General features: G+C 42.1%; 1 protein-coding gene across 1 annotated transcript; it reads right to left on the bottom strand.

Annotated features, from left to right (window-relative positions):
• Window positions 1-1,502: 1,502 nt before the first annotated feature.
• Window positions 1,503-23,438, bottom strand: LOC142935468 (protein FAM163B-like). Its single transcript, XM_076079857.1, has 3 exons — window positions 23,302-23,438; window positions 7,208-7,323; window positions 1,503-4,246 (listed from the first exon to the last, which is right to left on the bottom strand). Exons 2-3 carry the CDS (start codon window positions 7,298-7,300, stop codon window positions 3,806-3,808), a joined length of 534 nt encoding a protein of 177 aa, XP_075935972.1. The 5' UTR covers window positions 7,301-7,323; window positions 23,302-23,438; the 3' UTR covers window positions 1,503-3,805.
• Between the last annotated feature and the right edge of the window lie 900 nt (window positions 23,439-24,338).

The following is a 24,338-nucleotide window of genomic DNA, read 5'->3' as shown; positions in this document are numbered from 1 at the left end:
CGATGCAGTGCCCTTGTATTAATGCCGTCACAAAATGGCTATTCATGTCTGTGCCAGGGAGGCCTCGGTTTGATATCAGCTCCTATACGCCTCCATCTGTCTTTGTGTTCGGTGGTATGTGCTATTTCTCATTCATCAGCTCTGACTCATCCTTCTAATAACCAACTTGATTTCCTCTCTGAAAGAGTTTTCAGTTGTTTTCCTATTGTGTGATTAGTCTGCTTGCCTCTCTGACTCACTCCGTTCATCGTCAGAATAAAGCTTCCCATCTTCGTCTTTTAGCCGGATGACTTTGCATTGTGGCTATCATCTCCTCGCTTCTGACTGTCAGGTTGGTTTATCATCACACTTATGGCATGCCACTCTTGTTTCTTAGCCGTCCCGTTCAAATATGTCTGCTGTCACGCTGCTCACCTCGTCACCTGCAGGGCTGACTGCATCTGGGCGTAAACAGACCTAACCGCTGTTGCTGTGGTTAGAGGTTTGTCAGGCTTCACTTTTCTATATGTTACAGTATGTCTAATGTTTGACCTTTAACATGAAGTAAAAAAACAGATTTCTCTCTGAGACATATTTACACCTGTATGCTTTCGGGGAATAATTTTTGGCTGCCGCTAGGCAATAACAATAATTTTCCCTCTGTGAGTTGAGATGATGAACAGATGTTGGTTTACTACCTTCATTAACAACAAATAGCCAACATATGTGCCAAGCAAAAAAAAAAAGTAAAAAAAGTTTAATTGCTTTTCAATATAGGACGGGCCATTTTTTTATTTCATTTATAAATCAGCTCATGGTGCAATATGGTCCTACTCTCTGGTGTTCTCTACTACATGAACATAGGTCTGCTACAACAGTGTCGTCTTCAGACTCAAACTCTTATTTTGAATCAGTAATTGATCCCTTTTTAATAATATTAATACCTTCTTATCTTATTCCCTTTTAATTGTAATATCTTCTTATCTTATACGTTTGTATGACTTTTCCAAACAAATCTGCTTTGATCAGTAAACCTAATGGTCTAAATCCCACTTTCATTCCTGTGGCCTACACAAAAAAAGTAGATCTTGTATTTTCTTGCAGGACTCTCTGCATGGCTCTGCTGTTTGTGGAGTGGGGCTAGCGGATATTTACACTGCGTTCAGCAGTTGACTAAATAAGATAATCCAGGATGATGCACCATGCTTTTGGTTGAGTCCACTGTTGGTCCTGTGGAGTCCTGCTCAGGCACATTCTCATTACAGAAAACGTCCATTGATAAACCTTTAAATCAAGAGGCACTTCATATGAAAGTGTATGATGCAAACATCCTTTTAAATGGGTAGGTTTCTTGAATTGAACGAATGACTCCATGGCTTGTCATTAACAAACCTTTGTGTGTGTGTGTATGAGCCCCAAGAAAACTGTAATCAACATTTAGTTTTGGTGAAATTAACAACAACAAAACAGATCAGAAGGATTTTCACACCATTTTATTAGCAACAATGTGTCTGTTAGTTATATATTAGAAACAAGGACAGAAACATTTCTGCTGTACTGTACTTAGTCTGAAAAACCAGCTGGATCATAAAATAAAGCAAGTAATTAAAATACTGTTGGGGAAAAAAGCAACACTGCATTTAAATATACACTTGTAATAATATGAATAACTATAATAATACATTTCTCTAAGAATTCTTTATGGCACAAAATTTCCTGTGCAACTGTCACATCTGTTTAAAGGTAAAAGCAAAGCATTGAGAACTGTGTGTGTGTGTGTGTGTTACTCATGTTGTGGGTACATAAATCTGTTACAGTCACATTGTGGGGACTTACCTTCCCTTTGGGGACAGAATTCATCTCCCCATAATGTAAATGAGTACATTATAGGGTGAAGACTTGGTTGAAAGTAAGGGTAAAGTTAGGTTCGGGTTAAGATTAGGGTAGGGGTTAGGATTAGGCTGGTAGTGGTTATAGTCAGGGTAAATCTCCAGAAAATGAATGCAAGTCAATGTAAAGTGGAAACACGACAGTATGTGTGTGTGTGTGTGTGTGCGCATGTATGTCGTAGTGTATTTGCAGGAAAGCACATGTCACAAGAGGAAAAACTTAAAACAAAATCACTCACTGTTTCACCCTTTGGGAATATAAATGAGCGTGATTGCTGATAAAATCAACAGGGAGACAGAAATAGAGATAGAGAGAGGGAGGGAGGCAATCCAAGGGACAATCCAATCAGCTTCAAGCCCCTCACACAACCACACGCATTCCTTCTTGAAATCCAGCAGTGAATAATTTCATTCATTAAATGTGTGTCCTGTGTCCATAAAAAAACCGCCACCGCTCCTCCAGTCAGAAAGTCAGCCCTCCAAAAACAATCCCAAGAAGGAACTCTCCGAGTACCTCAGAGGAAGAGCAAATATCCCTCAGTCCAACGAGTCGGGAGAAGGGAGAGACTGGAGTGTATGTTATGGCCCGTTAAATATTTATAGATGTGCCTTTAAAGGTGAATTAATCTTTAGCCCAAGTATCCACATATCAACACATCAGAGACGGCACAATGAATGCAGTGAAGAGTCCACAAATTGAATCTTCAGTGAAGAACTTAAAAGGAATATCTCACTATAAAGTTAAACGTGTTACTCCTCTGACTGCCAACTTGATTCTGTGTTATAACATTTATCAGTAAAATATACATTTACAAAAAAGGGGGTTTGTCCCGTCACCTGGTTGGGTCATTCTTTGCATCAGCATGGATTTAAAGGTAAAGTGGCAAACTAATACAATCCCTTCACACTTTACAATAAATGTTTCAAATGTTATTGCAACCCACCAATGGGTTCGGTATACATATAGGGGTGACAGGCTGTTAAATCGTATGGAATAAGAGTCATGGTATAGCAACTGATCGAGTTACACACACACGCACACATGCATGCAAGCACAGTCACACGAATGCACACGAATGCAAGAACCCACCCCCCTTTGGCACCTCGTCCACCCTGCCTTCAAGAACACAGAGGTCTGTCTCTGCTGAAGTGTATAATGTATATACACTTCGTGTTGTCAGCAGACGCCCAGAGAAACCAGCCTCCCGTCAAACTGGAGACCTCTATGAAAGGATGTGGAAAACAAGCAGGGATTTCCATCTTCTGTGAGCCCTTTATGTCATAAAATATCATGGCCGCCTAAGTTAAGTCTGTCTGAAATGTCAGTGGGTGGCAGCTAAAACATGACATCCCCATCCTCCATTGGTAGTAGTTTTTTTTTAAAATCTCTATAATCTGTGGATGGAGGAACAGACAGATCATCCCATCATAGGAGAGGGAAACACTGGACTTCTCTAATCACATTAGCAGCTATGGCAGAGAGAAAATCCCTGCCGATTATGTCATTTTGACATGGCGGGAATCTGTGTATCTTTCAGGCCACGGGTACAAGAGTCCACAGGAAGTAGGGCTACACAAACTTCATCAAACCGTAAAACAAATTCCATTCTTATTGTTACAAAAGAGCTATTGAAAAAAACAAAACTAATCAAGAAGTTCACGTCATTGGTAACTTCACACTTTTTAAGTACTTTAAACTCTATAGTGGCCCAAGTGTAAGGTCCTGGACCTGAGCATAGTATCTTTGAAAATCCTGTCCTGAGAGCCAACTGATTCCTCCATTCTGTAAGAGGTGACCAGTAGAACGAGACCAGACTAGATCAGACCATACTAGACTGGACTAAGCTGGTCAAGATGACAAAAAGTCAGACTCAAGCCCAGTTCGGAATGGGCCATTCCAGTTCATTTAAGCATGAATTTACACCAGACTCACCCAGCTAAACATCAGTGCTGATGCTACAGCTGCGGGTGAACATGTCCCTCATGGTGACCGACCGGCCAAGGTTTGGCTTGCGGTAGTTTGAAATGTTCACAGGCACTGGCAGGTCCAGCTCCTGCTGCTGGACGCTGCGGTAGCTGATCCGGTCACCTCCGTTCCTCAACCCATCTGGTTGATGGTGGATCTGCGGCTGAGCGGGGGGCTGGAGGTAGAAAGGCAGGTCATAGTGCGTACAGGATGGACAGAAGGTCTGTGAGCGTGTTAGTTTCCTGGCCAGTGGAGGGGTGGAGAAAAGGGCTGGGCCATTGGGGATGGAGGAGGCAGCGGCCGTCGCCGCCACAATGTTGTGATTGGAGTGGACCGGTGGGAGGCGGGACGTTACGGCAAAGTCTGGCTCCTCCTCCTCCGACTCGGACTCTTCCTTCTTGCAGCAATAATACTAGTGGTGGGAGAGAGATGATGCAGAGCAGAGATGAGGTAAAAGGATGGGAGAGAGAGAGACGGGGAAAATATTAGGTAAAAAGGTTCAGAATTATGTAAATTATAATTGATCAGGGACAGAAGAGGGGAGTTAAAAGCAGGCATAACAGAATGTTTATGAACAATGAAGAGAAAGATAAGAGAAAGGAAGGGACATTTATTACACTGAAATGTCAGCATGGCCCAACACAGCAAAACAAATGCACTGGCAAATTAGTTTACATGCACTATCCGCCCAATGAAGTCTATGCCAGCCTCTAAATTCTAATAATTATGGTTACCATTTTACAATGCTTGCAACCAGCCAGAGGTTTTGGGTATATTGAGTCGGAGAAAATGTCAAACAACATGCAGTATAAAATATATGTCGTGTACATTTATGTACCCACACATTTATCAACAACGTAAGATTTGTCTGGTTTGCACACTAAGCATGCATTCACTCAACAGTCTTTAGAGCGAGGATGTCTCTCATAATCTAACCCCCCCTCAGCCTATATTCCCATGAGGTGCTCCTCGACCCACATGACCCTATAGATGGTCATATGTGTGCTACAGTATGACGTCAAAGAGGTTTCGTGTCTGAGTATTTCTTTTCATCGTGCCAAATCCTCAACAATTACAGTTCAAACAGACTCGTAAACAAGAATCCAGTTTTCAGTGGAGAATTTGGAGTTGCTATTTCTGGCCCACAAAATGTAGCCTACAAATTCCTGGCCTCCTGCCAACTACTATGAAGCCATATTTTGTGGATGACTTTTGATTTTTGCTGTGAAATATAAGAATCCCAAGAACTGTAATCACCTCTAATGTTACCTTGGTTTTCAGTTGATCTAGGTTAATATATGTATTGTATAGTGGTTTTATTCTGGTACTTTACAATTTGCCTCTCATTCATCTGTTCACACTTACACGTGGATGGCAGCAAGCTATTAGCCTATGACGCCCTAGCCTAACCATTGGGAGCAATTTGAAATTCAATGCCATGATCAAGGATACTTCGACACATTGCTATGAGGAGCCACCAACTACCAACTCAGGAATTAAACCTGTTGAGCCCCCGGGATCTGTCTTAGAGTACGTTGTACATCGAATAATCAAGGTGGTGTGATGGACAAATCCCCAAACTGCAGTAAGCATTAATACACAAAGCAGTTCTTTTCACCTATAATTCTATTTTTATTTTATGAACAGCGCCTGGCCAAGACCATTGATATGAACATCAGAGCACAACCCCAAAGAAACATGGGCAGCATAATGAGTTTCAAAACACAAAATGATCACGAAACTGAAGTCTGTAACACAACTAATGGGAAACAAAGATCAAAGGCATTGGAAAATATTTATGTGAGTGCAATCTTGGACATTTTATTCTACCAGCCTTGGAATAGACGATTTACCTGAAGTTCCAATTATGATCTGTCCCTAATTTGGTCCCAAAGACCAGGATCAAGAACTACTGACTTAACATTCAGTGATTTATTTCTTCATTAATACTACTATGAGCATCTTTTACCAGGTCATAAAATTCTCAATTGAATACTGATGCCTCTATATGACTTACATAAGTAAACAAGACCATCAGCGAGAAGAGGGTTATTCTAATTCTTTGTCATCGGTGCTACCGGGTCGGATTCCGCGCAAAATCAGAAAATCATGTAGGTTCACCAGAAACTCCTGCAGCGGGGCCCTTGCTGGACCCTCTCAAGGGAAGGGAGGCACAGGAGAACCAGAACCAGGACTGCACGGGGCAGACTGTCAGATCCTGCTGCAGTAAAATGAGAGGTTTTCTAAAGGGAATCTGGTGCTCGGAAACACAACCAATGTTGTGCAAAAGCGATCACCAAAATCAACACAAAATGAAAGTTCCTCATAGTAGCTTTAAGTATACGCTTTAGCCACGCTAGCTAGAGCTGGCAATGTCGGTCATTCGGATGGTCCGTCCACCACTTCGGTCCAGAATCTCAGCAACTATGAGATGGATCACCAAGACATTTGGACCAGAAATTAATTTCCCCCTCATAATGAACTGTATTAACCTTGGTGACCCCCTGACTGTTCTTCTAACCCCATCATTAGGTCAAAACATTAATTTGTCCAATGCTTTGGTTTATGACCAAAAACCTACAACACTTTCCACTAACCTCAGCTGTGCTTTGTGTTTAGTGCTAATGAGAAGTTTAAATTAAGATGACGAACATTGTAAAGATTACACTGAACATCAGCATGTTAGCGATGTCGTTGGGAGCATGCCAGGAGGCCGACGTTAGCCTTGAGCTCAAAGCACCGCTGTGCCTTAGTTCAGCTCATAGAGCTGCTAGCATGACTGTATACTCTTGGCTTTGTTAAAATCTACTTTAGTGGTTTTGTTTGTATTTGTTTGTATTATTTGGCCCATAGTGGAAATAACGCCCATCAAATTTCACTGGAAGCTGTTGAATTGTTTTGAAGAATACACTATTTGTTTTAGGTTTTGAATGCATCACCATGAGGCCATTTACCAAGGGCTGAATGTTTTGGTTTGCAACCACATTTTAATGGCTGTGCACATCCCAAACAATCCTGCAAAATCTGATGATATTGTATTTCAGTTACTACAACGTGGTCAATTTAAATGGCCATGGTCAGCATTCGGGAGTCGGGAGGTTCTCTGACAGGATTTACGAGTCTTCCAAAAAACGATTTCCACCATTCTCTAATCAGCACGAATCAGACACAGACAAAGAATGCTGCTACACTCATAAACGAATAGTTTTGGTTGAAGGAAATATCTTAATATCCTTGGTAACTGAACATAACAAACACAATTTCACATTTTAAAGCAGATATACTTATGACTATCAACAAAATGCTATACTCAATGGCATCCCTTACTTGCAGCTCTGCGGACTTTCACAGGAAAAACAGTCTGTGGCCTCACCTGCAGCCTACAGTAGCACAGTACTGCGATGATAAGGAGTAATATAACTGTAGCTAGAATTCCACCAGTGATGACCACTGTCCCGGCTGTCATTCGAATGGCTCTCCATCAACACCCTGCAGAGAGGAAGAGGAGGGAAGGAGAGGAACAGAGAGAGAGAGAGAGAGAGAAAAAGAGTAAAGGAGAGTAAGGAATGAGAGTTAAAGGAATGACGGAGGAGAAAGCACACAATTCATCAGCACAGTTGCTTCATTAAGTAGATTATAACTGTGTGTCATCTCAGTGGTGCTTATTGAATTATTCAGCAGTTAGGAGACATGTAATAATATCATCCTACAAATGCTGCTCATAACATAGACAGGATCTCAGGCTGGAATGTAGAAAAAGGAAATGTGACAGAGAGGGAAATCAGCGCATAGGGATGGAGAGGGATACGATGAATAGATATGAAATGGAGAGACAAAATTATGGAAGTGATGAAGACGATGGTGTGAGAGATAGACGGGCAGAGGTGAGACAAAAACCAGTGGGCAGATGGAAAGGAAGAGAAGTGGATCAGAGAAAGAGGAGAAAAAGGTAAGATTATAGAGGAAAACAGGCTGTGCTTCCTAACATGCTATTCATGATGTAATCTGCCTTCAAATAATAAGGTGTTTAATATGAAAAATGTAATATAAAAAATATGAGATGGAGTGAAAGAGGTAATGTTGAGTTACATTTGTGATAAACAATTTTCATTTAAATGAAGCTTGAACAGGTAATGTCATGTGATCGATAGTGTCATGTGATGCAGAAGACGTATTGCTTGAGTTTACTTCAGTATGAACAGTCTGCTGTTAATGGCATGCTTCAGAGATCATTTAGTTGGCAGTATAGAAGTATAGAATATCAGATGAAGGAGAGAAAAATCATTTTCATTTCTTGCTCAGATTCAACGATGAGCAGATCGAAAAGAAGCAGTAAATTTGAGGTGCTGTGCAAAGTGGACAGGGAGAAAGAGCATGACCTTTACTGCATCGATCAGCGGGAAACATCCAACTGGACAGCTTTGGGTGACCTGTGAACCCTGACCTTACATCAGAGGTCACAACAAAGACAAATGGAGATGTTGACCTGAGAGCTTTGAGTTCATAGTCACAAATCTCTGCAGAATTGCATGGCAGACCTACATTTACTGTTCATCTTTTGTATGCGATTGCATTGTTTCTTTTTGTTACTGCAAAGATTGCATGTTTCATTTGTATTTACATGTCATTTATTCAAGGTAGTGTAGCTGTCCTTTTGTGCGATTCACAAAACCCAAACCATGATCTTCGTGTAATCTTTAAGAAACTCACTTATTGTCGATTCAGGTGGTCAGAAATACAGTTTGGTTTTACACACAGATAGAAATGAGTGGGGGTGAATGCTACAGACGTCACGAGAACATTTGCAGCAGGATGATTGACTTGAGACTGAACTGACCTCATTCTCAGTTTATTAGATCAATGCTTCCCTTTAATTACCTCTTTTCAGTCCCTACAGCAGCTGGATTACGGGAAGAAGCCTTGAGCCTAGATTCAATATACATTTTACTCCTGAAAGTAGCATAATCACAAACATCGTAATGTCATTCAAACGGTCAAAAGTAATTATTTTCTCTGTCTTCCCCGTCACTGTAAAGTATTTGAGGCTGTCACATAACTGAAGAGTTTGAACACACAAAATGTGGTAAAACTATTTTTTACTTTACTTAAAGCAAACAATGACCACTTAGAGTAACTCATGATCACAATATAAAAAGATTATAATGCACTACTATGAGAATTAAAATACACTATGATCCTTGCAAAAAAATGAGTGACCAGCAATTATGAAGTATCATGTAAATTGACCGTATGTCATTGTAAAATGCTTTATATTGTGTTATGATTATTGTTATAAAGCATTATTAATATTTGTGAGAGCACAAGTTCATAATTACTGAAGCATTTCTTGAAAAATCTTGCAAATCCACAGTGTCCCACATTTACAGTAACAACCGCAGGAAACAGGTTCTCTCATTTTACTTCATATGACCTCCATTCTAGTATTTATTTATATTGCACACTCTAAGGAATCAATTACAGTTATTCTGAACAGTATAATAGTGATATTTAAGTAAAGAATGTTGAGGTTAAGAGTTGAGATGGAACCGTAAACCATGTTGCTTGTTTAATTCAGGCAGAAATGAAATAAATCAATGTTAAAAAGTTGAATTTCCTCCCATCTCATAACTTAACATTGTTTGTGTTGCCGGGCCCTTTTGCCCTCTCGTCTTGCAAGTGTCTGTATCCTTGCACACAGATTTCACCAGACAATGATTTTTAAAAAAAAACCTAGTTCCCAGGTTTCGTAACATTCTTATATATTTTGGGAAAACCCTGCGGCCCCTTGACAGATGTGGGTAGAGACCTTTTTTCTCTTCATTACATCCACAATCTGGAAGTGTCATAGGGCCGCACCATCACACTGCATTGTGGATAATTGCCCGAAACCAAAAATAGGACAGCAGGCTTGTTGCTAAGCTATGACTCAATAGTGCAAGCCATTATCAACAGCAAGCACACAGCAGCATGGAGCGGTGTTGTCAAGATGTAACTCAACTGTGACATGGACACACCCTAAAATAGAAAAAAATGGAAAAAAGAAGCAGGACTGTCAAATTCATATGGAGCATTATGAGGTAAACGAACAGTCATACTATTTCCTACTTACCAAGCTCGCAATTGACATCGACGTTTTTCCAGTTTCCACTTCCACATCCCTGAGTCAACAGTGCTCTCCATCAGCACCCCTCAGCCTATACACTTTACTGTAGTGTGTACTATTCACCAAGTGACTGACAGCTCTGACCTTCTCACCCTGAAACACCTCTAAACCATGTTGAATTCCTCTCTGGCTAACTTGTCTAAACCATATTAGCTTTCATTGTGATATCCTTCTCCGGAGACGCTCTATGAAGTTAGAATAGATCAGACTGTCTCTGCAGTAGCTGTCTGCCCGGTCTACAAACACAACACAGCTACTCTCCCCTCAGGCTGGAACACAGCTGGACTCTAATCCAATCTGCCGGCCACACAGTCCACCAACCAAATCAATATGAAGGAACAGCAAGAACAGAGCCTCACAGGCTTTCAGTTGAGATGAAGAGGAGGGACATGTGGAGATTTGGGGACATTTTTGGTGTCAGGAAAAGAGAATGGGAAATGGAGACGTGGAGTTTGAATGTGTGTCTGACCCTTAGGTGAAGCTGAGAGTCATTGATGTAATAGGGCCTTTTCACAGCAGCCATTCTGGCATGTCATAGCAGGGTAAACACAGGTGTAACTGATGAAATTGATTATGGTCCAGTTCTATTTAGTGTCACAGCTGTTCCAGTGATCAAGCATGCGCAATACCAGGGCCCGGCCCACCTTAATGGAACAGGGCCATAATGGAATTTTTATGAATTACACCTGTGTTTACCCTGCAGTGACATGTATAAACGGCTGCTGCGAAAAGGGCCTAGCTATAGTGCAGGCCTCTAATCAAGTCTTCACTAATTGCTAAGTTAGAGCTACTCATATTGATTAGCTTAAAAGCCGCAATAATCATTATTTTATTCATTTTTTTATTAATAACAATGAATCAAAAACCCTCAGAGAATTAGCACCCAACTCTGCAGTTCCCCTCATCTGTATTGAGGGTTTAGCATCTTTCAGCTCTTTGTTTAGTTGCAACTTTGCTGTTTCGGTTCACTCTTACTGCTCTTATCAGTGTGATTTCCAGTCGCCGCGGGCAGCTGTCTGCCACCTGCTCAGCACCAAACAACATTAGTGACTGGCTGAGGAATAAAGTGGGGCATTTAGCAGCTCGAGAGCCAGATATTTCCCTCCAAATATTGGACTTACATTGACCAGGTGGCCAAACACATGACTCCAAATGAGTGCTGCTCCACGTCCACTTGATGATATTACGTGATATTATGTCAATGTTGTGTTTACAGATTGTTCTACTGTCCCGAGTGGCCCAAACAAATCAACTATTCCTGCTTTACAGACACAACCAGTGAGATCATTTTCCCTGAATTGGCTTCAAGTAAAACAATCAAGGATGTTATATAATGTATTTGTTGATACTGGTGTAGAATTTCAAAAGACCAAATATATATTATGCTAGTAAAATATATTATTACCTATAAACCTGTAAACGTGTCCATGTTATGAGCAATATTTCATAATTTTCAATATCTCTAGAATATTGGTGCTACTCCTTAACCTTTGACCAGTCTCTATTAAGTGCACACCAAAAACACACACAAATACATAATGCAGGAATGGAACTCACAAACAGTAACGTGGAAGAATATTGAGCGTGCATGTCTCTGCATTACAAAAAAAGCTACCCAAAATCTTGACAAGCTTGTAGACGCAACCCAATGTACACAACCAGTGACACAGGAAAAGTCATTACTCACGACACAAAGAGTGTCTTAACCATCCTCCGGTATACACACACACACACACACACACACACACACACACACACACACACACACACACACACACACACACACACACACAATCAGAGACATGTACATGCAGCATTAGTTACTGTACAGGGATGGCAGAGAGTGTTTATCTCTTGGGGCTCCCTTAATCAGGACAGTGTTTGAGGGATGTGTTGCAGCGAAGCGGCGAACAGTGTTAATTATTTAACCACACACACACACACACACACGCAAACACCCATCTCAGAGTTCACTGTGAAATAGAACTGGAGAACATGTCTGCTCAGCTGCTTTTGCTGGTGTTCCTCCACTGGGATGACAAGAGGTTAAGAAGAAGAAGAAGAAGAATAGCAGTGGGCACACGCAGACACAAACACACACTAACACTCGCATGCAATAATTTTAGTACTACCTAACATGCTCAGACAGTAGGCTTTGGAATGAATTGCCACGCTTTGATGAAACATGGCAGGGATCACAGCAGAGGTCTTGCTCGGAATAATGGCTGTTGACAGGCTTTCAGTAGAATGGGGGAGAAGCACATAGTAGGTGGAGGATTCGAGTCATACACAAGAGACAAGAACAGAGAACAATGGGATGAGCCTTATTACTGCTGTAGCTGTCAAAGAGTGATTTCACACATATATTTGCAGCCATATCCAAAGACGCAGTCCACGCACACATGCATGGCTCGCTAAGGTAATGACACAAGCCCCTAAAAAATGTATGTGTTTAAAAAGTTTAGGGGATGGCGTCATTCAGAGTGCTCAGGTTTCTATGCCGGATGTTAGTTTTCAAGCTCATAAACAGTCTTTGATAACAGAGCTCCAATCTGATAATGCAAAGAAAGGCACAATGAAACCTTCTTCGGGACAAAATCAGTTTAATTACAGCTCTTAGTCTACCCTCCAAAAAACTGAGCAATCACAGAGCATCCAACCAGCGGTCGCCAAAATAATTAACAACTTATTCCTTCCACCTACAGCGTGTATCATCTCAGCCGTGTAAATTAAAAATTAATTCAGATTTCCATTATGCAACATTCATCACATCTACCATCACTTACACGTTGATGTGTGATGCACCATCATGAGGATAATGGAGCGCCACTGTGATCCGCTTTGTACACTTCATTAATGTTCCTTTGGAGCACAACCTGTCCTGCTGTGCTATGCTGGTGATACAGATGTACCGCTTTAAAGGAATAGTTCAACTTTTTGGGCTTGTTCACTTTCTTGCTTTGAGAGATTAGTTTAGCACAAAGGCTTACAAATACACACAGCACCAGCTGTCTTTATGCTAAGCCAAGCAAATAGCCTCCTGACCCAAGCTCTATACTACGAATAAGCCCAGTTCCCTAAACTATCCCTTTACGACTTTTCGAATTGAAATTATTTCATTTTTTGAGTGGGATCGAATAAGAGATTAAAATATTCCAGCATAGAGCAGACGATCAGAGGGTTTTCACTGGCAAACGTTTAGATTCTACATTAGTACAAGAACATCTTCAATTCTAAATAAAGGAAATTGCAATTGATGTTAAATTTCTAATCCAGTGGATTTGCTAAAAAAGTTCCCCAGGAGGGAGAAGAGGAGTTCACTAAACATTATTATGATGAAGAAGTTAAAGGAATAAAAATGAGCTTTACCACTGATGTGATGGTGCAACATTGATTTGACTGGATGTTCATTTATTTATTTATTTAGTTTTTAATCTCCATTAAGCTTCAATGCAAGCAGTAATATAAACCCCCAAAAGCTAACAAATTCCTCCTTAAGCCTTGTCACAATATTATCCTGTCTGGCTGCACTGACCCTGGCTGCAGCATCCCTTGATTTGCCCTCTCAGGCTCCTGGCTCACCCTCTTCCAGCGTAACATTTCACCAGATGTACAAAAAAAATATTTTGCCAAGGCTCAAGACAAGTTTAGCTCACCCCCAACTCTGACCTTGAATCAGGGACCCGGGAAATCCCAAAGGCTGTAGGAGATAGAGAGAGAGTTTGGGGTTGTGGATGATGAAAACACGAAAACTAGTTTTCTTGTGTAGCCATGAGTAGTTTTATCCCTTTCATTACCCTGCAAACGTTTCTGTAATTAGTGCCCCTCTGTGGATGGTAGATCATAAAAATGGCCCCCGGCTAGTATGAATATAGCACCACGAGGACATTTGGAAAAAAAAGAAAAATGGTGACCTGGGGGTCTCTTCATTTAATTACACAGCTCACTAAATGTCCCTCATCCATCTGAATGACCTTGCTTCGCTGCTCTTCCAGTTCAAATTGCATGCTGATGTAATGTAACTTTAAACGGGATATGCATGCACCTGGAACCGACGGAGCATGCCCTTCCTTCTCCACGACATCCTGTATTTTATCCTGGTTTTCTCTGGAGTCCCAATCCATTTTTAGGAATATTTGACAGCGTCGTGGCAATATGATATTGTCAAACTGTAGAAAATTAAGCCTTTCCAAATGAGCATCATCATGTGCAGAATTTCTTAAAAATGCCACTTTCGGTTTTGTCTGTTTTCTGGATTAAAACTCTGAAGTTAACAAAAAATAATAATGCAGGCAAAACAAAGTGTTCCAACTAAAATATTCCAGTGAAGAAACTCAAGTCAGTCATGTGATGTTTTGCGAATTCCCCCTGGATGGACTGCCCTGGTCTTTAGGTGTTAGAAGACACCATATTGCAAAAGCAATGAACAGAAAGACCAAAAACAAATGTAACTTATAGAGTCATAGGGCTCTGTGGCTCTCCTATGCAGGCACCAGCTGTACACAGTGTTCTACACAAAGTGCAGTTCGACACACACACAAACATATTGCAAAACAATTAACAATGATCTGTGAACTCCGTTCCTCTTTTTGTGATGCATGCTTTTAGTCACGTACACATGCAGACACAGACATATAATGGGTCCACTAACCTTTTTCATATAACCTTTTTCTTATTTTTGATATTTTACCACAATCACTTATTGCTTAGGAATAAGGGCTCCCACCTCATAAAAGCAGCAGTCAACACCCTTGCTGAAGAGTACATATATTTGAGAGATTACTCTGTTATCTAACTGACGCTGGGCAAAACGTGTTTTTTGTGTCATTTATATTTGCCGTGATCACATGTATCCATGGTCTGGTTATCTAACAGTGAGCCACGGCCGTAGCATGTCCGGGGGAGGGGGGGGGGGGGGGGGGGGGGGGGGGGGGGGGTGCCCCTGGAGGTCTCACGGGGCAGGTAAGTGGAGGCTGGACTTCTTCTGGCTTTTGTGCAACTGGTAATAAAAACCTTTGATTTTAGAAGGCAGAAGCAGAAGCAGGGGCCGCAGCAGGTCGTAACCTGTGTTAGATCTAAAATTAGATTTATCCAATCTCCGGACTTTTGGCAATACACTTTGCTCACTGGTTTAGTTTTTATTCTTTTTCTGGTGTTGCAAAACTTTTTTGGAGACCACTTTTTCTCTGTATTGGAATTCAAAGAAATATACTCTGAATTGAATTAAATAAACGAAATTGAACTATTCTATACTGCTCTATTTTTCCATTTTGGACAGGACATCGGAACTTAGAGAGAGGGGTCTCCTCTACGGGGAGATCGCTCAGCCCCTGAGGTAAGCTGCAGCACACCCACCACAGCACACCACTGACACCATCTCACACACACGCATCTGTTCTAGTAGGAGAGACCTAGGGACACCCCGCTTCAAGCCGGTCCTAAACGACCGTGAGTTTAGATGAGATTTCTACCTGTTGATGTCTTAGCCGGGGTATAAAAATTATACTTTAAACAATTGCTATCTGAGCACTATACTATACTAAGACGTAGGTATAGGGAGTTGAGGAAAAGAGAAAAAATAATGTTAATGTTTCACGGTCAAGAAAATAAAGCAAACAAACAATTAATTATTATTATTATTGTTATGAGGAAGCTTTTCTGAGTAGCATCAGTGCTCAGATAAAGGCTCTCATGATGCCAGTGTGAAAGAAGAGACGTTCAAACACACCTGTGTGGTGCAATGTAGCAGCGGACAAACTTCTCATCTCACTGCACGTTTAAAAAGGGTGTCCTTTTGCTGTAAGGTGCAAACAATGCCTCTTTCACTTTGAACCGTCTAATTTTGAACTGTAGATTAAAATACAACAAAAGAATCTTTTAAAAGAATGTCATCTATCAATCTGTCAGTCTGTGAGTACAGTATTGTTTTTGACAAAATTGGCTTCTCCCCCTGAATGGTTGAAGAAAATGAGCTTTCACTTTCAAATCATCTCGAAATAATTGCATATAATCACATTTTGCAAGTCTGCCATTGCACTTCCTGCCCCTCCCCTCTGCCATGCCATGCCATGCTCTACCCTCTGCTGTGCAAATAATACCACTAGTCTGTGTGTGACAGGCTATAATCTTGGCACCAGCAGGAGCCGAAGTTGGCTCAGAGATATAACAGTTCTTTTGAACTTCACAGTTGATGGATTGAACAGCAGTTCTTAGCTTTAAAACTGAGTGATGCAAGCAGCAAAAAGGTGTCCGCGCCGTGCTTTAGCTTTTGTCATGGAAATAGGTGCACTTAAGGGGCGATGTTCAAGGGTTTTAAAAGGAATAGACAGTTACTGTATATACCTTAATATTTACTCTTGGACAGACATAATGAGCAATTTCATCATCTAAAACAATAATCCTATTTTACAGAGCACACAGTCTGTCTATAGCGTATACAGTATTGCACAGACTGCCTCTGCTACAATTCAAGAATCAGCCACTGATCACTAGTGTCATAAGTGTCACCGCAAAAAACTACAGCCAGGTCAGCTACAGAGGCTCAATGATGGCGCCACCGGATGGATAAATGTCAGCGGGGTGCATCAAGGCCATCAGATACACATGGTGATGAAGCAACAATTGCAACCAACACACTGCATGAAAACAGACTAACTTGAGGATATAGATAGAACGTGTGCAGACCTCTGTTTTATATGCAATTCATAGTTTAGGCAAGTCCACATACCCAGTCCACATTTGTTTGTCTGTGTGTGAGTGAGTGTCATTTTCAGGTGAGCGGAGAAGTAATATTCGATGATATAGAGCAAACTATTATTTCCAACATCCCCTCTTCCTCACACACACACACACACACACACGCACACACACACACGTAAAGCTACTTCACTCCAATAGCATGGATAGTGGTTGCTGTTTCTGCTTAGTGCCACATAAATATAACCGACAACAGCAGAGTTGCAACTCGACAGCACGTGGCAACACGTCTGCTTGCGCGCAGTGTGCATTCTATTCTAACTCTGAACAGGATCGTAACAGTAGCAGCTGCCTGTTACTGGTTCACTCCCGGTTCATAAGTTCAGTGTCAGTCAAGTGTGCTCCTGAGAAATCGCAGTGACAAGAGGGGACAGTCTGTTATGACACTCAGAGCTCTGTTAGGACCTCGTGGTGGGAAAAAACGCTCACCATGATGCCGTGCTGAGTCTGCCCCAATGACTGGTTAACACGTTATTGCAAAACACTCAAAAGTGTAATCATAAGCAGGGACATATACACTGCATGCACGCTTGCTCTCGCACACACCTTTCCTCAGGCTACATGGTGCGCTGCCCCTAATACACTGCCCTGAAATAAATTTAACTCCGTTTCCTCTTTCTGAATTAGATAAGACATCATTAAATTACATTTGCTCCTTGACACTTGACAGTGAGATTATTCCAATTTTTGATTTATTCCTCACTTTGCCTACTCTCCCCAAGCAACAGCATGGCACACATCATTTTAGCTCTGGGTTTGAGGACTGTTTGGCTTCGTTAGTTTGGGACGTCTGGTGAAAATGTGTTCTGAAATGGATCTCAAATCAGCTGCCAAATTGACACGCACGACTTAAAGGCGTGTGAGGCGTAAAGCACGTTAACACAAACAAATACTTGCTTGTAGACATTACGCGCTCTTTAATCTGCACAAACAGCAAAGTAGGCTTAAAAAAATGGATTCTAAAAAGCAGCTCCTGTTTGGCTTTGCAGCAAAGTGGATCAAGCTAAGAGCAAATGCTGTATGATAAAGAATTGCACTAAATGTCCTTGGTGGCATGGTTTTGCACCTTTCTGTATTTCAGAAGACAGTGATATGAATGTGACATGAACGTGTGTAGCTGTAGGTTTCTTTGGGCACATCTCTGTTTTCCTTCAGAGTTCTTATACAGTAGTTCACATTAAAACCCGAGGTCACACTCCTTCGTTTTTTGGAACTCAGAAAACACAACCTTCTTGGCACCCTGCCAGTGACATACTTCACTTTTTGACATCTTTCCCTTGCCATTGCATTCCGCTGCCTCTCTCTCCATCTTCTCTTTTACTCTCGCTTTTATCTTTCCCTGTGCCCTTTCTCTGTCTGCTTAGCATCTCTTCCCATTTGCTTTTCTGTCTTTGTCTCCCTCTCTGTTCTCTGCCACTCTTACTCTCTGTCTGTCCAGCTGATGTACACTGCCTCAGGGAGCACAGGCAGACCTCTGTTTCAAACCCTACTTTGAACGGCAGTGCCACTCACAAGCCAAGACACCGCCTCTGACTCGGAGAGCGATGGGTCCCGCTGTGCGCCACTTTGCATATTCAAAGCGGAGTGTGTCAGGCAAACATGGTATTTACAAGGAGTCACACAACTCACAAGAGTCTCAGGAGAGTCAGACGTTACTACGTATCTGAGGCCCTGATGAAATCATCACACAGCTGTGGCATACTGCAAAATGCAATGTGGGAAATCATACCCACAGATACACAACAAAACGTGCACACACAAAATATTATCAATTACGTGACTGAAAGTAGAAAGACTCACCTAAAAAAACAACATTTGTTCTTTGTTCAAATGGCTAAAAGGTTTACTTTTACCTGACTTTAGGAACAAAGCCGGTCGTAATGTAATTTAATTTAATGTAATTTGGCACATCCTGTTTTCTACCAGCAGTGAATGTTGGTTTCTTCTGACCTTTCCCTTGACTTTATTATGTATATTTTGTGCCAAAAACTTTACCAAACCTCTGCCAGAGAAAGTCAGAGAGAGAAACGAACACTAAAACATCAAATGTAATATGCGCTTGATAGACAGATACAAAGACATGACTCTTTGTATCTGTCTACCGCCTATGTGTGTGCTTTTAAAAGCTCTAAAGGTCCGAGAGAGAGAGAGAGAGAGAGAGAGAGAGAGAGAGAGAGAGGGGGGAGTGATAATGGGAGTTAACAGGAAAAAGAAAACGTGAACGCAAAAGAAGATGCTGAAAGAAAGAAGAAGAAAATGTAGAAGTGGAGAACAAAAGAAGAAGAAAAGGCAGCAGAGGGCACCTTTGTGAGGATGAGACGATAAATGTAAAGATGGTTGACGGAAATATTGTAAAAGCTCAAAGCTGATGGTTGCTCGGGTACTCGTGCTAATGGTCAGTGCTCCAGAGGCAGTTTGTTTTAAAGTACAAACGGATCTTCAGTTACTATGGCGACAGGGCTATTACAGACTGACATTTAACCATCGCCTCTTCTGTGTCTTGAGTGGGCGGTTTACGCTGAGAAGTGCTAGCCGTATTGTACTTGAAGCAACTTTTCCCCGCTCACTCACTGTATGCTAATCTCTAAGCTGATAATAAAATAATCAGGCAAGATGCAGAGATGCATAATGAGATACAGCACGTTGGTATAAGAGGAATTTATGAATGAGAATCCCTCCTCTCATGTGCATTTGTGTTGCGATCAACGCTTATGGCAGAGTAAGTCACGACCTTGCTGAGCTTGCTTGTTCTTGAATTATTTTTTGCTTCATCACTTTCCAAAGGGACCGTGTCGACGTTTGCAGCTTTTTAGTCTCAGATTTAACATTATGCAGCTAAACGTGGCTGTTCCCATAATGATCGCGTAGGTTCGGGCTATAACGCTCATAATGAGAAGGCCCAAATTGCAAATTGCGAACTCAGTCTGAGCAGTGTGCCATCTGCCTTTATAGACAGACAGGCCAGTTGCGCAATTGGCTTCAGGTCAAATTCGGATTTTTGTAGCTTTAACCAATAGTTCTTTTTACATTTTACTAATTTTTAGCAAATCCAATATGAGATCTGGGAGCACAGCAACAGATGGCGAAGGAAATTCCCAGTTTCACTATATTTTCTTACATATTTAGAAGTTCAAACAGAGGTCACTCTTCATGTTATTTCGTTTTAAACAACTATTACTCTTCGCAGGGCTACCTCTAGGATCCACTTTGCCCTCGCCTACTGACCTTGAATGTGAGCATACAGTTTTTCAGTGAAATAATTGTCTGTTGTGGACATTTCATGTGTGTTCACCGCTTTTCAAACTCATTAATTTGAAATAATAAATAATGGAATGAACTGGGATTTGTTTACAATCCTTCTAAATGTCCTGACTGCTCATTTGCTTGGCCTAATCGTAAAGTGCGTCTTGTGATGTCGTTTTGTATCAAGATCTCAGCAATTAAGTTGCTGAGTAAGATGTTGCAACCGTAAGGGAATGATGGACACAACTATGGAAATAAGGCCCATCTTTGAAAATAAACACTGTTTATCATAGTAATACAACTAATGGCACTATTTATAACACAGACACATACGATAATGAAGCTGCCATGGATGAGGTACAAGAAAAGAAGGACACACAGCTTTTCTTCTGCTGCTGTTTCTCCTCACTCTCTTCCTGTCCGTCTTCCCTCCCTCCCTCACCTCCCTTGTACTCTTTGCAATGAGCTTCAGTTTTTTACAATCACTCATTGGGATGAGGGCAGCCGACCAACGGCCTGTGCGCGCGCCTGCTCGGGCCATGCGGCCGTGCGTTGGTTCTGTTGTCTGCGTGGGAACCCATCTGTGCGCGAGCGTGATGTGTGAGCATGTCAGGGTGTAGCTGCGAGGGGGAGAGCAGAGTGTGGTGCCGAGAGAGAGGGGAGGAGAGACGGGTGGAGGAAGGGAGAAACGAGTGGTGACTGTTTAACATGATCATTGAGCAGCCATATTCCCTTCCCCCAGTCTCAATCCATCCACTCCGCTTCTCCCATCTCCTCTTTATCGCGACCACAGCTGAGCTATCATGACTTCCCCTCCCAGTTGTGCATTTTAAAAGGTAATTAAGCTGATATGTGAGCACACTTTAAACGCCCAGAAAAGCAGATATGCTGCCTCTGTAATTGCATTCACTCTTAGGTGGCAGTGTTTAAACCTGCTCCTCCTCCTCCTCTTCACCTTCCCTCTCTCCCTATTTTACATGCCTTCTTCTCCCTACACCTTTCTTCATTTTTTTTCATCACCCATCCGTCTTTTGAAATTTGCTTTCTTCCATCCTACTCATCTGCTTGTCCTTCAACACCCTCTCTCTCTCTCTCTCTCTCCCTCTCTGTCTCCCCCTCATCTCCCTCCTGCAGTAACGACTGAGAGGCTGAGAGACCAGCAGCAGCAGCAAGCAGACAAGAAACACACAGTCACTCATAGTCACGCTCCAAGGGGCACTTGAGAGTGTGTGTGTGTGTGTGTGTGTGTGTGTGTGTGTGGGTGTGTGTGTGTGTGTGTGTGTTTGTGTGTGTGTGTGTGCATGCAGGAGTATGACTGATCTCCCAGGGGGCCAAGGTCGTTTCGAGGGTCACTGAGGAAGTCGCCATGGGAACACAAGCCCTGCCTTGTCTTTCATTGTTGCTCTAAAAGCACAACATGTGTGTCAATGAATTTTCTTTGAAGTCCACAACTATCTTAAACTATACAATATGCCACGGAGTGTTTAAAACGGTGATGTTAAAACAAAGGCAACAAACTGGGCATGATTTAGAAATATAACAGCACTGACACCGCCACATAATTCACTGTAGCTCAGTGAACAGCCACACAGCAGAGGACTCCCTGGTATCAATCTGAGTAAGTGTGCAACCTTCAGCCCTCTTTGCCCCCGGGAAATTAAAGGAAAGACCTACATTAACCATCTAAGGTGTTGCAACACAACAAGCCTCCAGAGCCCTTTTGTAACTATACTGGAGGGATGAACCCCATTTTGCCAAAACATATATCCTCCACTTGGTGTTTTGATGATGGCGGTGGAGAGCATTGAGATATGGTGACTGTGAGGGCCACAACAAATGGTTCCCATCATATCCATGGCTTCAGTGACCCTTCGCGACCTGTGTGGAAGCATCTGCATTGTTTTTCTCCGCTCATTTATTCGGGTTTCTTCTTTGAATTTGTCAATGATTTGAGGATCTGGTAGGATTTGGTTTCAAACTTCACAGTGAATTCAGTGCATTAAGGCAGATTAGCTCAGGAAAACAGACACAAGAAAAGACGTGGGAATAATTTACGCCAAATCACGTCTGCTGATACACAAGCACAGTAGAGAAATATGCATGCTAGTCTTGCTCCTCTCTCAGGTAGGCATGTTGCTTGACTTTCGTAGGAAAGCGAACGAAAAACGAGGAGCAACAAGAATATCATAAGTACAAGAATACTTTAATTACATTGTTATGACTCTTTCAAAGAAGTTACTTTCCAATAATGGGCAGTAGGAAATAGTGCGTTGAGGAAAGCACATCTCAGCAAATAATCGCAAAGAATCTTAAGGCCCATCCCTTTACGATAAAACCTCATAACTATTCCCCATTACTCTTAAGACACATGAACTACAGAGGTCAGGAGTTATCATCAGGCGGGTTGTGCAAATGATCTTTTTAGCCCAATTTCCTGCTCCCCCTGTTTTCTACCCTCTGAATATGCAAGAAGCAGACAATTTAATCTTCCAAGCGACTTGATGGTTCACATGTTAGCTGAACACTGACTTCTTCATCCACAAGTGTTTAAAGTGTTTCCAAAACACCCAGTAGGTGGTGGGTTGCATCCTGAAATATTTTTGTCATTTCAACCACATTTAGTGGAATGCTTTCTCGTGTTGCACGGCCTTAATGCTGCTTTGGATGCATTTCCACCCGGCCTAAAAATATCTGGAGCGAACAGTTTGGACGTGACCGTGGCTAACAGTTGGTGACAGTAGCTGTGGCTCACAAGCCATGCTGTTTTGTCAGCATGTGGCAAGCCGGGCGAGCCAGCGAGTCTGTCATACAAAGCTCTGAACCTCTCCCTTTATCCTCTCCTTCTCATCTATCTCTCCGCCTGTTTGTTTGCCTATAGCTGTTGTATATCCACTACCGTATCACGGTTTAATTCAAGCTTCTAGAAACACATTCTGTACTGTACTTTAATGTTGGGTATATGGATGTATATAATGAAATCTATATGTTCTGGGTGAAATAATGTGTTAAGAAAAGCCTCACATCCTGCTGTAAGACAAGTGTGGTTCTGTCCATGGTGCTGAAACAACAAACTCACGTAGCACTTTGCTTCTCAGCCCAAGTCTATCTATCTATCTATCTGTCTTTCACTGTCTCAACAATAAATCATATCTATTTTCTAACGAGCATACCAGCCAACTTCTCAATTGCATGCATGACTCAACAAGCAGATGTATCTGTCACACCAATGTAAAAAAAAACAGCAGAAGGGTGAGTGAATGGATCAGAAGACAAAAGGTTATTTTTTGAAGGGTGAAGACTCTTACCTCCAGAGATAAGAGGAATTCACCGGGTCACATTTAGGGTAGTGGTGGCTCCTTGGAGCTCAGGTCCCGACCTCTGCTGGTTGTAGTTTGTGTCGACCTCAGTCACTGGATAATGAGACCAATAGCAAAAAAAAAAGCCCCAATGTCAGCAAAGTAATCAGCAAAACACTGAAGTGCCAGCTATCGAAGTAGAGATGGAGCTGACTTGAGTCCAAATAAACCAAGCTGGGCCTGATCCTCTTTAGTTGTTAATACAAAATAAAAAGACGAAATATCATATGCCTCCTTTGCAAAATATTCTTATTCTTTGTTGCCAGACTACTTTTCCAGACACATTCTTGTTATTCGCATGCAAAACATTTTCTGTCCAATTCCAGACTCGCAGAAAGACAACTGAAAAAACACCCGACTAGAAAAACGCTCCGACAACAATATCTCTGGAAAGATGTGCCAGCCGCACGCAGTTCCATCCGCCGCTTGTCTGGAGTTGTTTGAACAGCAGATACTGGTTTGCCGACGCTGCCCGCAAAATAAAGCACTCCTACGCAAACATCATCATCAGCCTCGGCAGCATGCGTGTTGGAGGAGGAGACGGGATGATAGAGAACCTCGACATCTCCATTTCAACAACCAGTTTCCCACCGTCCGAGGAGGTCGAGGTCAGCTATTTGTTGTAACGCTGCTCCGGGTTCCGCCGCCAATGGACGCGCGACTTTGTTTCTTTTTCTTCTTCCCTTTCAATTCTTTCTATCAATCTGTTTCTCTATCTCCTCCCTCCCTCCAGCGCGTTTCTCTCTTTGCGCCCCATGTTTGGCGAAAAGCAAGCCGCCCGGTCGCTCTAGGGCTACAACGTGTCTGCAGCTTGCTGGTCCTACAGAATAAAGGCTACAGTATATTTGACGCACGGTTGTTGGATGTTTGCTGATTTCCGGCGCTGCGCGAGGACGAGTCTTATGCGCTTTGAATTCAGAGGCGGCTCTTAGTGCCTGCAGATCCAGTGAGCGAACGCAGCCTGGAGTGTGCAGTCGGAGAGATGG

The sequence above is a fragment of the Anarhichas minor genome, unplaced genomic scaffold (genome assembly GCF_050575085.1).
Source record: "Anarhichas minor isolate MPS153535 unplaced genomic scaffold, ASM5057508v1 ptg000073l, whole genome shotgun sequence".
NCBI classification, from domain to species: Eukaryota; Metazoa; Chordata; class Actinopteri; order Perciformes; family Anarhichadidae; genus Anarhichas; species Anarhichas minor.
This window is presented reverse-complemented; position numbering and strand designations above follow the sequence as displayed.